This window comes from Hemiscyllium ocellatum (genome assembly GCF_020745735.1).
Source record: "Hemiscyllium ocellatum isolate sHemOce1 chromosome 27 unlocalized genomic scaffold, sHemOce1.pat.X.cur. SUPER_27_unloc_3, whole genome shotgun sequence".
NCBI classification, from domain to species: domain Eukaryota; kingdom Metazoa; phylum Chordata; class Chondrichthyes; order Orectolobiformes; family Hemiscylliidae; genus Hemiscyllium; species Hemiscyllium ocellatum.
In genome coordinates, this window is record NW_026867498.1 from 611,432 (window position 1) to 626,272 (window position 14,841).

The 14,841-nt window shown below is 48.5% G+C and overlaps 2 protein-coding genes and 1 pseudogene across 4 annotated transcripts in view; 2 read left to right on the top strand and 1 right to left on the bottom strand.

Moving 5' to 3' along the window:
* LOC132807998 (zinc finger protein 208-like) overlaps window positions 1-14,841 on the bottom strand; it is a 216,732-nt pseudogene that overhangs the window by 31,645 nt on the left and 170,246 nt on the right.
* On the top strand, window positions 1,439-5,936 carry LOC132808030 (gastrula zinc finger protein XlCGF49.1-like). Of its 2 annotated transcripts, none has more exons than XM_060821930.1 (2): window positions 1,439-1,626; window positions 4,618-5,936. In XM_060821930.1, the coding sequence occupies exon 2, from the start codon at window positions 4,971-4,973 to the stop codon at window positions 5,799-5,801; it is 831 nt and encodes a 276-aa protein (XP_060677913.1). In that variant the 5' UTR covers window positions 1,439-1,626; window positions 4,618-4,970; the 3' UTR covers window positions 5,802-5,936. The 2 variants fall into 2 exon arrangements, with proteins under 2 accessions (XP_060677913.1, XP_060677912.1); XM_060821929.1 differs by having other exon boundaries at window positions 1,439-1,616.
* Window positions 8,013-14,841, top strand: part of LOC132808011 (zinc finger protein 229-like) — a 33,159-nt gene continuing 26,330 nt past the window's right edge. The window contains exons 1-2 of one of the 2 annotated variants that reach the window (XM_060821904.1): window positions 8,013-8,107; window positions 11,890-12,715. In XM_060821904.1, the coding sequence (XP_060677887.1) occupies window positions 12,230-12,715 (486 nt within the window). In that variant the 5' untranslated portion in view covers window positions 8,013-8,107; window positions 11,890-12,229. The remainder of the gene's footprint in view (window positions 8,108-11,889; window positions 12,716-14,841) is intronic. The other variant, XM_060821903.1, reaches the window with a different exon arrangement.

The window sequence follows — 14,841 nt, forward strand, 5'->3', positions numbered from 1 at the left end:
GACTTCATCTGCATTTCATGTTAGGCCTCTTGCATTGAAGTAAATTCAGTTTAATTTACCAATGCTAACTTGTTCTCTGCTTTGTCCCTGCCTACCCTGACTGCTTGACTCCCTCCTTTTCCCAATTGTACCAGTCTCAGATTGATCTCTTTCCTCACTATTCCCACCTTACTAGTTTAAAACCTCCTGAGCAGCTCTCACAAATCTCCCTGTCAGTATATTTCAATATATTTCACCTTCCAATTCAGGTGCAATCCGTCCTTCTTGTACAGGTCACTTCTACCCCAGAAGAGATTCCAACAATCCAAAAATGTGAGTCCTTCTCTGCACAAGCTCCTCAGTCATACATTCATCTTCTCTATCCTCCTATTCCTACCCTCACTAGATCATAGCACCAAGAGTAACCGAGATATTGCAACCCTCGAGGACCTTCTTACTTCAATTCCTGCCTAATTTTCTTTGAACCTTCAGAATCTCATCTTTTTCCCTTCCGATGTCGTTGGTTCCAATGTGTACAATGACCACCTGCTAGTCCCTCTCCCTTTTTGGAACATTCTGCCCCCTCTCTGAGACATTCTTGATCCTGGCACGAGGGAGGCAACACACCATTCTGATTATTCGCTGCTGGCTGCAGAAATGTCTGTCTGTGCATCTGAGTAGAGGGTCCCCTGTCACAATCGATCGCTTGGACCCCAGCATGCCCCTCATTACATTAGAGCCTGTCTCAATACCAGAAACTTGGCTGTTCATGCTACATTCCCCATACATTTTCCAAAACAGCATACTTGTCTGAAACTGGGATAGCCACAGAAGATTCCTGCACGACCTGTTTATCTCTCCTACCTTTCCTGGTGTTACTCCATCTCTCTGACTGTATCTGCAGCTTTTCTCCCTTCCTATAACTATCACACCCCCTAGCTCTTGTAAATTCCTCATTGCTTCGAACTGTTGCTCCAACAGATCCAGTCAATCTGATAGGATTCGTGACCAAGGACACTTGCTGCAGACAATCCTCAGTAACGTGGAAACTCTCCCTAATCTCCCATTTCCGACAAGGAAGGGTATATCACCATCTTTGCTCATCCAAAATCTCCAGACCCAGATAACAACACTGTCTTTTTGCTCTTAAAAAGGAGTGCTCCAGGCTGAGTTAGCACTTATCACTTATACTTTTAAAATTTAATCAAGAGGCATTTTAATAAAACACTATCATCAAGAAAGAACCCATTCTGCTCACTTCTGAACAGGCTGAAAATTGAATAAAAAAACTACGTTCGAACCCAGAAGAAACCCAACTTTCAGGCGGCTGGGGGCGGGCACAACTATCGCCCCGCCCCCTATTGTTCCCGAATTCTTGGAGGACTCCTCCAGCCACGCCCCCTGAACTGGCGAAGACGTCACTCATCCGGACCCCGCCCCTTATCGAGCTGGCGCATGTGCAGTGTAGATCCCGCAGCGGGACGGCGGCCGAAGGAACAAGGACAGAAACCGCCGGGAAAGGCTGAGTGGGTCCGGGGATCCTTCTTCAGAACACGGACAGGTCTCAGAAACATCTCGGGGGAGGTCGCCAGGCCCGAGCGCCAAGACCTGGCTCCTGCCCCCGGGGAGAGGAGATGGTGAGACAGGGTAGGATTAGGAACCGCGGGAGGAGGGAGGGAGGGTGGGGGAGGTTATAAACTCCTCGGGGGAGGCCTGAGGCCTCCAATAAAAGCCGCACAGGCCCAGTGTTTACTTCACCGGCGAAGGACCCCTCGGGTTGCCCGGGCAACCGACGGCCATCTTTGTGAGGGTCAGGCGGAAGTTGTCTTTGGTCCGCGCTGGCGGGCGGCCATCTTGGTGAAGGTACAGCTCGCCGTCATTTCCGGGAGAGAATTCCAATCTTGGTCAGCCTTTGTGTCAATTAGAATTTCGTCTTTCCGATAGGGAAGAGACCAGAATTGCACACAATATTCCAAAAGTGGTCTCACCAATGTCCTGCACAGTCACAACATGACCTCCCAACTCCAGTCCTCAGTACTCTGACCAATAAAGGAAAGCATACCAAACACCCTCACTATCCTATCTACCTGCACTCCAAGGTCACTTTGTTCAGCAACACTCCCTGGGACCTTACCATGATGTGTATAAGTCCTGCTAAGGTCAGCTCAAGATTTGACAATTGAATGACTTGGGCCATAGTCTGGGGTTTGGATCACCAGGTGCTGGGGATTTGTAAACTTTCAATCCCATTAATTTCCCCAGCACCATTTCTACACAACTGCTCATTTCCTTCAGTTCTGCTCTCAATGGACCATGTGTTCCCCAACATTTTGGGGATGTTACTTGTGTCCTCCTTTGTGAGGATCAAAGCAACATATGTGGTGAATTGGTCTGCCATCTCTTTTTTCCACCTGAGACCTTTGCCTGTTTCTAAGTGTAATTGTTTTCACTAATGCTTTTTTTGCCTCTTCACATCCCCCATTTCCCCTTTTCATCAATCCTTTTGTTGAAACCTAAACTGCTCCCAGTCTTCAGATCTGCTGCTTTATTTTTAACCAATTTGTATACCACTTCTTTGGATCCAGTGCGATCCTTAATGTCCCTTGTTAGCTGTGGCTGGGCCACCTTGTGTGTTTTATTTTGTCAGGCAGGATGGAACAACTGTTCCTTCTGGTGCTATTTAAATGTTTGTCATTTCTTTCAATAATGTTCCCTCATTTGTTGCAGCCTGTTCTTGTTTCTGCCGTTGCTTTAGATTTAAGTCCCCAGTCTCAGAATCAACTCTGTTCCTCTTCATCTTAATTGAATGTTCTCTCACTCCGTTCTTCACTCTTCTGCAAGGGGCCTCTCACAGCTACATTGCTGATTATTCTCTTCTCATGAAGGAATTAACACTTTGGAATTAAATCGCCATTGTCCAACAGAACCACAGCCACTTCTGCAATATTGTGTCTCCCTCCTATTGGAACGATGTTGTAAACATGAAAGGGTTCAGAAAGGATTTGCTAGGATGTTGCCAGGGTTGGAGGATTTGTGCTTTAGAAAGAGGCTGAACAGGCTGGGGTTGTTGTCCCCGGAGCATCGGAGGCTGAAGTGTGACCTTGTAGAAGTTTATAAAATCATGAAGAGCATGGATAGGGTAAATAGGCAAGGTCTTTTCCCTGGGGTGGGGGAGTCCAGAATGGGAGGGTAATTGGTTCAGGGTGGGGGAGAGGGGCAGGTGTAAAACTGACCAAAAGGGCAATGTATTCACCCAGAGGATGGTACGTGTAAGGAATTAGCTTCCAGAGGAAGTGGTAGAGGCTAGTACAATTACAACATTAAAAAGGCATCTGAATGGGTATATGAATGGGAAGGTTTTAAAGGAATATGGGCTAATGCTGGAAAATGGAATTTGATTGATTTGGAACATCGACAATAGGTGCAGGAGTAGGCCATTCTGCCCTTCGAGCCTGCACCACCATTCAATATGATCATTGCTGATCATCCTTAATCAGTATCCTGTTCCTGCCTTATCTCCATAACCCTTGATTCCACTATCCTTGAGAGCTCTATCCAACTCTTTCTTAAATTAATCCAGAGACTGGACCTCCACTGCCCTCTGGGGCAGAGCATTCCACACAGCCACCACTCTCTGGGTGAAGAAGTTTCTCCTCATCTCTGTCCTAAATGATCTATCCCGTATTTTTAAGTTGTGTCCTCTGGTTCGGCACTCACCCATCAGCAGAAACATGTTTCCTGCTTCCAGAGTGTCCAATCCTTCAATGACCTTATATGTCTCAATCAGATCCCCTCTCAGTTTTCTAAACTCAAGGGTATACAAGCCCAGTCGCTCCAGTCTTTCAGCGTAACGTAGTCTCGCCATTCCAGGAATTGACGTCGTAAACCTACGCTGCACTCCCTCAATAACCAGAATGTCTTTCCTCAAATTTGGAGACCAGAACTGCACACAATACTCCAAGTGTGGTCTCACCAGGGCCCTGTGCGGCTGCAGAAGAACCTTTTTGCTTCTATACTCAATCCCTCTTGTTATGAAGGCCAGCATGCTATTAGCCTTCTTCACTACCTGCTGTACCTGCATGCTTGCCTTCATTGACTGGTGTACAAGAACACCCAGATCTCTTTGTACTGTTTGGTACAGGCGTGTTGGACCAAAGGGTGTTTCTGTGCTGTATGTCTCTATGACCCAGGCTTTCCAACGATGTTTGCCACGTCTGTATGTTCAGTTTTTCTCTGGTGTCGGTGTTAATGCCTCAATGTCTCATTTTGCTCCCACCTTCCCGGGGTTGTTAACCATTTTGTGTCTGGTCCTTCCTCAAGAAGCTGCATTGCAGGTTCACCCTGAATTGACACTTTTTTTTTGCTTCCCAAAATCAGACCTGCTCAATCTCAGCAGGATCCCAGTGTTGGGAAAGATATTAGCTTTCAGGTGGAGGTATCCAAAATGCAGAGATGTCAGTCTTGACGTTTTTGCTTTTCAGTCCCTGGAAGATCCTTCAGGAGAATTAGTCAGAGCAGAGTGAGATGGTGCTTTCAGTTTTGTGGAATAAAAAAAAGTATTCCGTAGAAAGTAGAATTGCTTGTTCAGAATTTCTACCCTGCACTGACAGTGATGACCTTTGTAATCTCTTTTTACAGAGTATTTGAAGAGGGAAGTTTCAAGATTAACAGATGAAGGGTTTATGCCTGAAACGTTGACTCTCCTGCTCCTCAGATGCTGCCTGACCTGCTGTGCTTTTCCAGCGCTGCAGTTTTCAACTCTGACTCTCCAACGTCTACAGTCTTCACTTTGATGTCAATGTCTGACAGTCACTCAGTCCATCGGGACCGCAACAGTTTTCAACTATGATTCTGTGAGAAGGAGGAAAGCTTTTTGGTTCCTGTTTGAGTACGTTTTCAGCATCGGTGGGACTGGATGAGAGACACAACTGTTGCAGCGCACTGAATGAGGAGCGTGTAGCAGCTATACAGCCTGGAAAGAGGAATTCACGATGTGTTTGTGTGCGGCTGAAGCTGTGGCCATGGAGAAACCTGAGGAATCCTGCCCCATGGAGAAACCGTGGAAGTGTGGGGACTGTGGGAAAGGCTTCCGTGCTCCGTCTGCCCTGGAGATTCATCGGCGCAGTCACACCGGGGAGAGGCCGTTCCCCTGCACTGAGTGCGGGAAGATCTTTAGCAATTCCTCCATCCTGCTGAAGCACCGGCGGGTCCACACGGGGGAGAGGCCCTTCAGCTGCCCTGAGTGCGGGAAGGCTTTTACACAGGCATCCATCCTGCTGACCCACCGGCGGATCCACACTGGGGAGAGGCCATTCTCCTGCCCCGAGTGCGGGAAGGGATTCAGTCAGGTGGGCAACTTGCGTACGCACCAGCGGGTCCACACGGGGGAGAAGCCCTTCAGCTGCCCTGAATGTGGGAAGGCCTTCAGCTATTCCTCGGACCTGCTGAAGCATCAGCATGTCCACACTGGGGAGAGGCCCTTCAGTTGTCCCGAGTGCGGGAAGGGCTTCAGCGATTCCTCCGACCTGCTGAAGCACCAACGGGTCCACACAGGGCAGAAGCCCTTCAGCTGCCCTGAGTGCGGGAAGGCCTTCAGCGATTCCTCTGCCCTGGTGAAGCACCGGCGAGTCCACACCGGGGAGAGGCCCTTCAGCTGCCCTGAGTGCGGGAAAAGCTTTGCCCGGACCTCCAACCTGCTGACCCACCGGCGGATCCACACCGGGGAGAGGCCCTTCAGCTGCCCCGAATGCGGGAAGGGCTTCACCCGCTCCTCCCACCTCCGGAGCCACCAGCGAGTTCACGTGCCATCGCAGGGGGATTGAAGGAGTGACGGCCGAGTGCCATTATCGACTGGACAATCAACCCAGTTCCAGGGATCCCGGGTTCAATTCCTACCGCGACAGATGGTGGAATTGGAATTTGGTCAGAAATCTGGAGTTCAGAACGGTGAAACCATTTTAGGGGTTAGGGGTTGGGGGTTGGTGGGGGGTGGGGGGGGGGGGGGGGGGGCGGGGAGAAACCCCCATCTGATTCAGTCGCCCCAGCCACATCCTTTAACCAGTCTGGCCTGTACGTGACTCCAGACCCACAGCAGTGTGGCTGATTCCCACCCACCCCTGTCCCCCCAAAAAAGCCCCTGGCAAATGGGTGAGGAGAAACTTACTTGGAGACAGGGTATGGGTTGAAATTGCTGACTGAGGCAATGCTTCCTCCGGGTTACGGTTGTAACGAGGATCCAATTACAAAGGGACAACTCCGTGCTGACCAATATTAAAGAAAGGAGGGGGAATGTCTGTGTGCACTTTGATCTTGAGGAGTTTTTAAAAAAATCTGCTATGCTTTCTCTGCCTTTTTGCTGGGGAGAATCTGAAGCTGTGACAAAGTTGGGTCACAATAAAGGTTACCTGAACTTACCCCCTGGCTCAGACTCTCATTGAAGGCTTTGAGCTCCAAGATGTGTTTTTGTTTTAAAGCCGCTCATTTCTTTCAGCCTCCTGCACTGAGTTTCCAATGTCGTGTATCAGATGGAGCAGTGATGAGGAGCCAGTATCGTTAGAACTTTTTCAGGAGTGCAGAGTGCGCCATGTCATCAGCATTGTAAGGTTTCCTGGCAGCACCAGGAGCTGTGGGCTGTGTTCACTGGAAACGATGTGGAAGTGCCGGTGTTGGGCTGGAGTGGATAAAGTGATAAAATTACACAGCACCAGGTTATCATCCAACAGATTTATTTGGAAGCACTAGCTTTTGGAGTGCTGCTCTTTCATTGGGTAGCTATGGAGCAGGAACATATCGCAATCGATCACAGTGTCACACTACTGATAGGATGTATTGAACAAATTAAGATTGTGGTTTAGTCTTTCATCTTCTAGAATGGGTTGCGGGTTTTGGTTCATTAATATGTAAAGCTCAGAAGTACTTTTGAGTCACATTCTTGAGATGACTGAAGGTTTTATAAAAATCAGTGACATCTCAGCTCAGTACATGAAGGATGTGAGGTTTGACTCTGTCTGTATCCCAATCTTGAATCAGACTGGTTCCATTTCCAAAGTAGGAATTTATAAAATATTACATGGATTGACTGCCTGCAGAATGTGTGCTTTTTCTTGATCAAAATTGATTGTATCTGCAAATGCAAATTTACCCCATAGACCTGTGTGTGTCTGTGCATGCATCAGAGAGTGTGTGTGCGCGCATGTGACTTTGTGTGTGAGTTCGCCTAAGAGTATATGTTTGCCTGTGTGCATGCTCGGTAATGTATGAGTGTGATGGAGTATAAACCTGTGAGAGTGTTGGGTGGTGTGTGTCTGTGTTGAGAGAGAGAGTGTGTGCACGAGAGAGGTAACGATAAAAGCGAGGAATTGATTTTGCTTTAAAAAAAGGGGGAGGACTTGTAGCAGTTACTGGCTGGGCCCTGGGTTATGTTGTAGAACAGAGACATGGGGGTGTGATTCAGGTACACAGTTCTTTGTCTACCAGTGATGCAACTTTCAAAGTGGTGAAGAGTTGTTTAGCCCACTTGCCTTCATTGTTCACACTGTTGAATGTTGGTGAGGCCACTTTTAGAACTGAGTACAGTTCTGGTCGCCCTGTTATGGGAAGAATACGATTAGAGAAGGTTCGGTAAAGATTTACCAGGATGTTGCCAGGACTGGAGGGTTTGAGTTATAAGGAGAGGCTCAGACTTTATTCACTGGAGTGGAGGTGGTTGAGGGGTGACCTTATTGAGATTTGTAAAATCATGAGGGGTGTAGGCAAGGTGACTAGCAAAACTAGTGAGGAGCATGTTTGGTTAGGTCGAGTCACGGGGGAAAATAAATATTGGCTCTACCGTTTCTTTTTTCTCCTATTGGCATTTGGAGACTTAAATTTGTCAGTAATCGCAGCATTGCCACAGAGAATACAGCGCATGCTCCTAGCTGTCCGCTGCAACGGGGCGCGATCTTCTTTAGAAGCCAATGGGGAGCCTTGGAGGACCGGATGGAGGGTAGTCCTCCTGCCAATGAGAACACCCCCTATTGTCTGAATGCGGAAATTGTCCCATGAGCTTCTGAAGCTGCTGCTGTACCTCTCTCTCTCTGAAGAATGAGCTTCACTCCAGACTGCAACTTCCTTCCTCTGTTTAACATCCGTGAGTACGGCACTCTCTTTTCCATTTCTTATTTCATTGTGGGCTTCAATTGTTCACTCGCAGCGACTGAATGTAAAGGCAGTGAATCCAGGGAGGAGCAGACTCAGGAAATGTTGATCCAGGTCTGTGTCTCAATTGGCAAACACAGTCCCAAAGTGTGAAGTTATAGCCTTTGCTGTGGGGAAGAAAACAGCAGAAAGGAGCATTGTTTAATTGGTGATATATTGGGATGTGGGGAAGGTGAGGACTGCAAGTGTTGAAGATCAGAGCCAAAAAGTGTGGCACTGGAAATGAACAGCAGTCAGGCAGCTTCCAAGGAGCAGGAGAGTTGAAGTTTCGGTCCCGAGCCCTTCATCAGGAATGCCGTGTGGATGTACAAAGGGGCCTCAGCGTCCTTCTACACCAGTCACTGCCAGTTGTCAGACAGGTGCAGCAAGCAATCGGCAAGGCAAGTGTTATATTAGCAAGAGCAATTGAGTTCAGAAGTGGGGATGCCTTCCTGCAGTTAGAGGGGCCTCATTGAATATATTCAAGGCTGAACTCATCTGATGTTTGAACAACAAAGAGGTGAATGTTTCTGGGGGAAGGCAAGGAAATGGTTTCAAGACCAGTATAAAACAGTTACAAGTCGGACAGCACAGAAACAGACCCTTCAGCCCAACTAGTCCGTGCTGACTATGTTCACAAACTAAACTCATGCCACCTGCCTGTGTTTGGCCCATATCCCTCCGAACCTTACGGCTTTTGCCTGAAACGTCGATTTCGCTGCTCCATGGATGCTCCCTGAACTGCTGTGCTCTTCCAGCCCCACTAATCCGGAATCTGGTTTCCAGCATCTGCAGTCATTGTTTTTACCTCCCTCTGAACCTTTCCTATTCATGTCCTTATCCAAACATCTTTTAAACGCTGTTACTGTACCTGCATCCACCATTTCCTCTGGACATTCATTCCACACACAAACCACTCTCTCAAAGGAAAAAGGTGCTCCTCATATCTCTTTTAAAATCTTTTCACCTCGCACCTTTAAAATTTGCTCCTAATCTTGAAACAACTCCTGCCATTCACCTCATCTATGCCCCTCATGATTTTATAATTCTCTATAATGTCGCATCTCAACCTCCTGTGTTCCATTGAAAACATCCCAGCCTATCCACCTAGATGTAGGTAGATTAATATCCAGTTATGATCTGTTCAAAGCTGGTGCAGGCTCGAAAGACCAAATGACCTACTCCTGCTCCCAACTCTCTCACTATGTTCAGGACAGTAAGAGACCATAAGACAGGAGCAGACATTTGGCCATTCACCACATCGAGTCTGCTCATACCACTCAATCGTGGCTGATCGGTTTGTCAACCCCATTCACCTGCTTTCTCCCAATTCCTCTCAATCCCCTTGATACTCAAGAGCCGATCTATCTCAGTTTTAAATATCCCCAGTGACCTGGCCTCCACAGCCTTCTGTGTCAAGGAATTCCATAGATTCACCACTCTCTGGCTGAAGTTGTTCCTTTTCTCCATTCTAAAAGATCTTCTGGTCCTAGTCTCTCTTACCAATTGAAACATCTTCCCAATGTCCAGGTCTTTCAGTATTATGTATGTTTCAATTAGATCCCCCTCCTGGAGAGTATGGCCCTGTTAATCAGCATTAGCCAGACCCTTCAGGGTGAGGTACAGCAGGGATTAGGTTCAGCAAACTGAAAATGGAGGGAGTGTGTGTGGGGTGGAGACCTTCAGTTTCTCTGGAATAAGGGAGGAAAGAGATATAAATCAGAATTGATCGAATGGGCTGATCGGCCAAAGAGTGGCAGGTGGAGTTAAATTTAGAGAAATGTGAGGTTTGCAGTTTGGTCAAGCAATCCAGGCAGGACTTGAACAGTTAAGGGGAGTGTTGCAGAACAAAGAGACCTTAGTATGCTTCCCTTTATTGGTCGGAGCATTGAGTACAGGATTTGGGAGGTCCTGTTGTGGCTGTGCAGGACATGTGGTTAGGCCACTTTTGGAATACTGCATTCAGTTCTGGTCTTCCTGCAATAGGAAAGATGTTGTGAAACTTTGAAAGGGGTGGGAAAACTTATAAGGCTTGTTGATGGAGTTGGAATGTTTGAGGAACAGGGAGAGGCTGATAGGCCAGGGATATTTTCCCTGGAGCATCAGAGGCTGAGGGGTGACCTTATAAAATTATATAAGGGACATAGATCAGGGCAAGGTCTTTTCCCCAGGGTAGGGTAGGGGAGTCCAGAACTAGAAGAACATAGGACTAAGGTGAATGGGGAAAGGGAAGTGAGCAGAAACGTTTTCACGCAGAGGGTAGTGGATGAATGGAACCTGCTGCCAGAGGAAGTGGTGGAGGCTGGAATAATGACACAATATAAAAGGCATCTGCATATATGAATAGCAAGGGTTTAGAGGAATGTGGGCTAAATGCTGGCAAATGGAACTACGTTAATTTAGGATGTCTGGCTGGCATCTGTCTAGGTTAGGGTGGATTAGCCATAGGATGTGCAGGTTAGGTGCATTAGTAAGGATTAAATGCAGAGCAATAGGGGTTGGAGAATGGGCGTGGATGGGTTACCCTTCGGAGGGTCGGTGTGGACTCCCTGGGCCGAGTGGCCTGCTTCCACACTATGGAGCTTCTCCGAAGGGAAGATGTTTTGCAAACTGCGCAGGCGCACTGCGGACCAGACGGCCGCCGTCCGGAGCAGGCGCAATGTGCCCCCCCCCCCCCCCCGCTGCCGGCCTCGCTCCATTGGTGACGTCACAACGCGGAAGTGGCCGTGCCAGTGTCAGAGTGCGACTCCTTCCCTCTGGGGAACTCTGCATCCAGGGAGGGAGGGGGAATCTGTTCACTTGTAGCAACTGGAGTGAATCCAGGGGGGGAGCAGACTCTGCAGACTAAAGGTGAGGAGAGACGGATAAACGCGGGACTTTTATAAAATGAAGAGGGGCGGGGAGAGGGTAATGAGACAAGGTCTTTTCCTTGGGATGGGGGAGTCCAGACCTGGAGGTTCATAAGTTAAGGGTGAGGATGGGGGTCGGGGCGGTGGTGATTTAAGTGGCCTAAAGGGGTATTGTTTTCACGCAGAGGGTGGTGCATGTATGGAATGAGCTGCCAGAGGAAGTGGCTCAGGCTGGTACAGTTACAGTATTTTAAAAGTCATCTGGTTGGGGATATAAATAGGAAGGGCTCAGAGGGATATGGGCCAAGTGCTGGTAAATGGGACTAGATTAATTTCGGATATCTGGTCAGCACCGAAGAGTTTGATCCAAGTGTCTGTTTCTGTGCTGTGTATCTGTGACTCTGGCTTTCCACAAACATTTGCCACATCTTTACCTTCAGTTTCTCTCTGGTGTCTATGTTAATTCTTTGACGTCTCATTTTGCTCCCCCGCTTCCCGGGGACGTTAACCATTTTGTGTCTAGTTCTTCTTCAAGAAGCTGCATTGCAGGTTCACCCTGAATTGACACTCTTCCCAAATCAGACCTGCTCACTCTCAGCAGTATCCCAGTGTTGTGAAAGATATTAACTTTCAGGTGGAGGTATCCAAAATTCAGAGAGATGTCAGTCTTGATGTTTTTGCTTTTTCTGTCCCTGTAAGATCCTGAATCAGCACCTTCAGGGGGATTAGTTAGAGCGGAGGGGGAGAGAGAGTGGGATGGTGGTGGTGCTTTCAATTTTGTGGAATAACAAAAGAAAAGAATGTTCTGCAGAAAGTAGAATTAATTGCTTGTTCAGAATTTCTCCCCTGCACTGACAGTGATGACGTTTGTAATTGCTTTTTACAGAGTATATGAAGATCTGAAGACAGAAGTTTCAAAATCAACAGATGAAGGCCTTATGCCCGAAACATTGACTCTCCTGCTCCACAGATGCTGCCTGACAACCTGCACTTTTCAACACTGACTCTCCAGTGTCTGCAGTCCTCACTTTGACGTCAATGTCTGACAGTCACTCAGTCCATCAGGACCATAACAGTTTTCAACTGAGTCTGTGAGAAGGAGCAAAGCATTTTGGTTCCTGTTTGAGCAGGTTTTCAGCATCAGTGGGACTGGATGAGAGACCCTACCGTTGCAGTGCACTGAGTGAGGAGCGTGTAATATCTATACGGCCTGGGAAGAGGAATTCATGTTGGGGAGGGTCTCCACACGTTTGTGTGCAGCTCAAGCTTCGGCCATGGAAAAGCCCAAGGAATCCCGCCCTGTGGAGAAACGGTGGATGTGTGGTGACTGCGGGAAAGGCTTCCGTGCTCCGTCTGCCCTGGAGGTTCATCGGCACATCCACACGGGGGAGAAGCCATTCTCCTGCCCCGAATGCGGTAAGGGCTTTACCCAGGACTCTACCTTGCTGACCCACTGGTGTATCCACACAGGGGAGCGGCCCTTCAACTGCCCTGAATGTGGGAAAGCCTTCAGGAATTCCTCGAACCTGCTCAGGCACCAGCGGCTCCACACTGGGGAAAGGCCATTCAGCTGCCCCGAGTGCGGGAAGGCCTTTGTCCGGGCCTCCCACCTCCTGACCCACCAGCGGGTCCACACGGGGCAGAGGCCCTTCAGCTGTCCTGAGTGTGGGAAGAGATTTACCCAGGCCTCCAACTTGCTGACCCACCGGTGGGTCCACACAGAGGAAAGGCCCTTCAGCTGCCCCGAGTGCTGGAAAGGCTTCACCTGCTCCTCCCACCTGCGGAGGCACCAGCGAGTTCACGTGCCATCGCAGGGGGATTGAAGGAGCGACAGCCAAGTGCCATTATCGACTGGACTATCAACCCGGTTCTGGGAACTCCCAGGTTTGAATTTCACTGCGACAGATGGCAGAATTGGAATTTGGTCAGAAATCTGGAGTTCAGAATCTAACGGTGAAACCATTTTCGGGGTTGGGGTGGGGGTGGAAGAAAACCCCCATCTGATTCCCTCTCTCCCTTGTTAGGGAAGGGAACCGCCATTGTGGGAGAGGATTCACTCAGTCGTTCCAGCTGCATCCTTTACCCGGTCTGGCCTACACGTGACCCACAAGAGTCTGGTTGTCTCTACACTGCCCTCCCCCCACTGACAAATGCGTGGAGAGAAACTACTTGGAGACAGGGTATGGGTTGAAATTGGTGAGGGAGGCAGTATTTCCTATGGGTTACGGCTGTAGCAAGGACCTAATTACAAAGGGACAACTCGGTGCTGACCAATAGTAAAGGGAGAGGGGGTGGGGGGTGGCAATGTGTGCGGTTTGACCTTGAGCTGCTTATTTAAAAAAAAAGCAACTTTTTCTACCAGTTGGTGAGGGGGGGGGGAGGAATCTGAAGCTGTAACAAAGTTGGGTTACAATAAAGGTTACCTGAACTTACTTACTGCCAGGCTCAGACTCTCATTGAAAGCTTTGAGCTCCAAGAGGTTTTTGTTTTAAAGCTGCAAATTTTTTTTTTTGCAGCCTCCTGCACTGAGTTTCCAATGTCGTGTATCAGATGGAGCAGTGAATGAGGAGCTAGTATCGTTAGAAATTTGTAAGTTTTTTGTGAGTGCAGGTACTGCATCGTTTCATCAGCATTGTAAAGTTTCCTGGCAGCACCAGGAGTTGTGGGTTGTGTTCACTAGATACGCGTATCTTTACAATTAAGAATACCAAAATGATATATTCAGAAACATAGTTGAAGTCTGAAAGCATTTAAATTTTTTAAAAGAGCTGTTGAAACCTTTCTGAAACTTGCACTGAATTATATGCAGTTTAACCACAGCTCAGGACAGGTTGGAAGGGGTGAATGGCCTATTCCTAGTCTTGTCAAATTGGTTCTGACTATGTAGAAATAGTCATGGAGTTGTACAGCATGGAAACAAACCCTTCAGTCCACGCCGACCAGATATTCTAAATGAACCAAGTGACCCATTTGCCAGAATTTGTCCAATGTCCCTCTAAACCCTTCCTATTCCTATCCCCATCCAGATGCCTTTTAAATGCTGTCATTATATCGGCCTCCACCACTTCCTCTGGCAGCATTCCATAAACGCACCACCCTCCGCGTGAAAAGGTTGCCCCTTAGGTCCCTCACAAATCTTCCACTCCCTCTCTCCACCCCCCCCCCCCCCACCCCCCCCCCCCCCCCCCAACTCTATGCCCTCTAGTTCTGGACTCCTCCCTATCTCCAACCCTGGGGAAGAGAGATACAAAAGAGTTCATTTACTCCCCCCACAGGATAAAGAGTTGCCCAGAGGGAGGGGGTTTCACTCTGAACCTCACAAGACCAGTTCTGTGCAGTGACAGCAACAATGGAATGAGGGGGTGGGGTAAGGTGTCTGGGTAATGGTGTGGGGCCAAGCTGAAAGCAGTCCCTGCACCATTTACAAAAATCCCAACCCGAGGCAGATGGGAAACGGAAGCCTTTCCCACAGTTGCCACACTTCCACGGTTTCTCCACGGGGCAGGATTCCACAGGTTTCTCCATGGCTGAAGCTTCAGTTACACACAAACGCGTGTGGAGCCCCTCCCCACCCTGAATTCCTCTTCCCAGGCCCTATAACTGTTTCAGGCTCCACACTCAGTACGCTGTAACAGTAGGGTCTCTCATCCCAGTCCCACTGATGCTGAAAACCTACTCAAGCAGGAACCAAAAAGCTTTGCTCCTTCTCACAGACTCATAGTTGAAAACTGTTGCGTTCCCGATGGACTGAGTGACTGTCAGACATTGACGTCAAAGTGAAGACTGTAGACACTGGAGAGTCAGAGTCAGAAAGTGCGGCGCTGGAAAAGCACAGCAG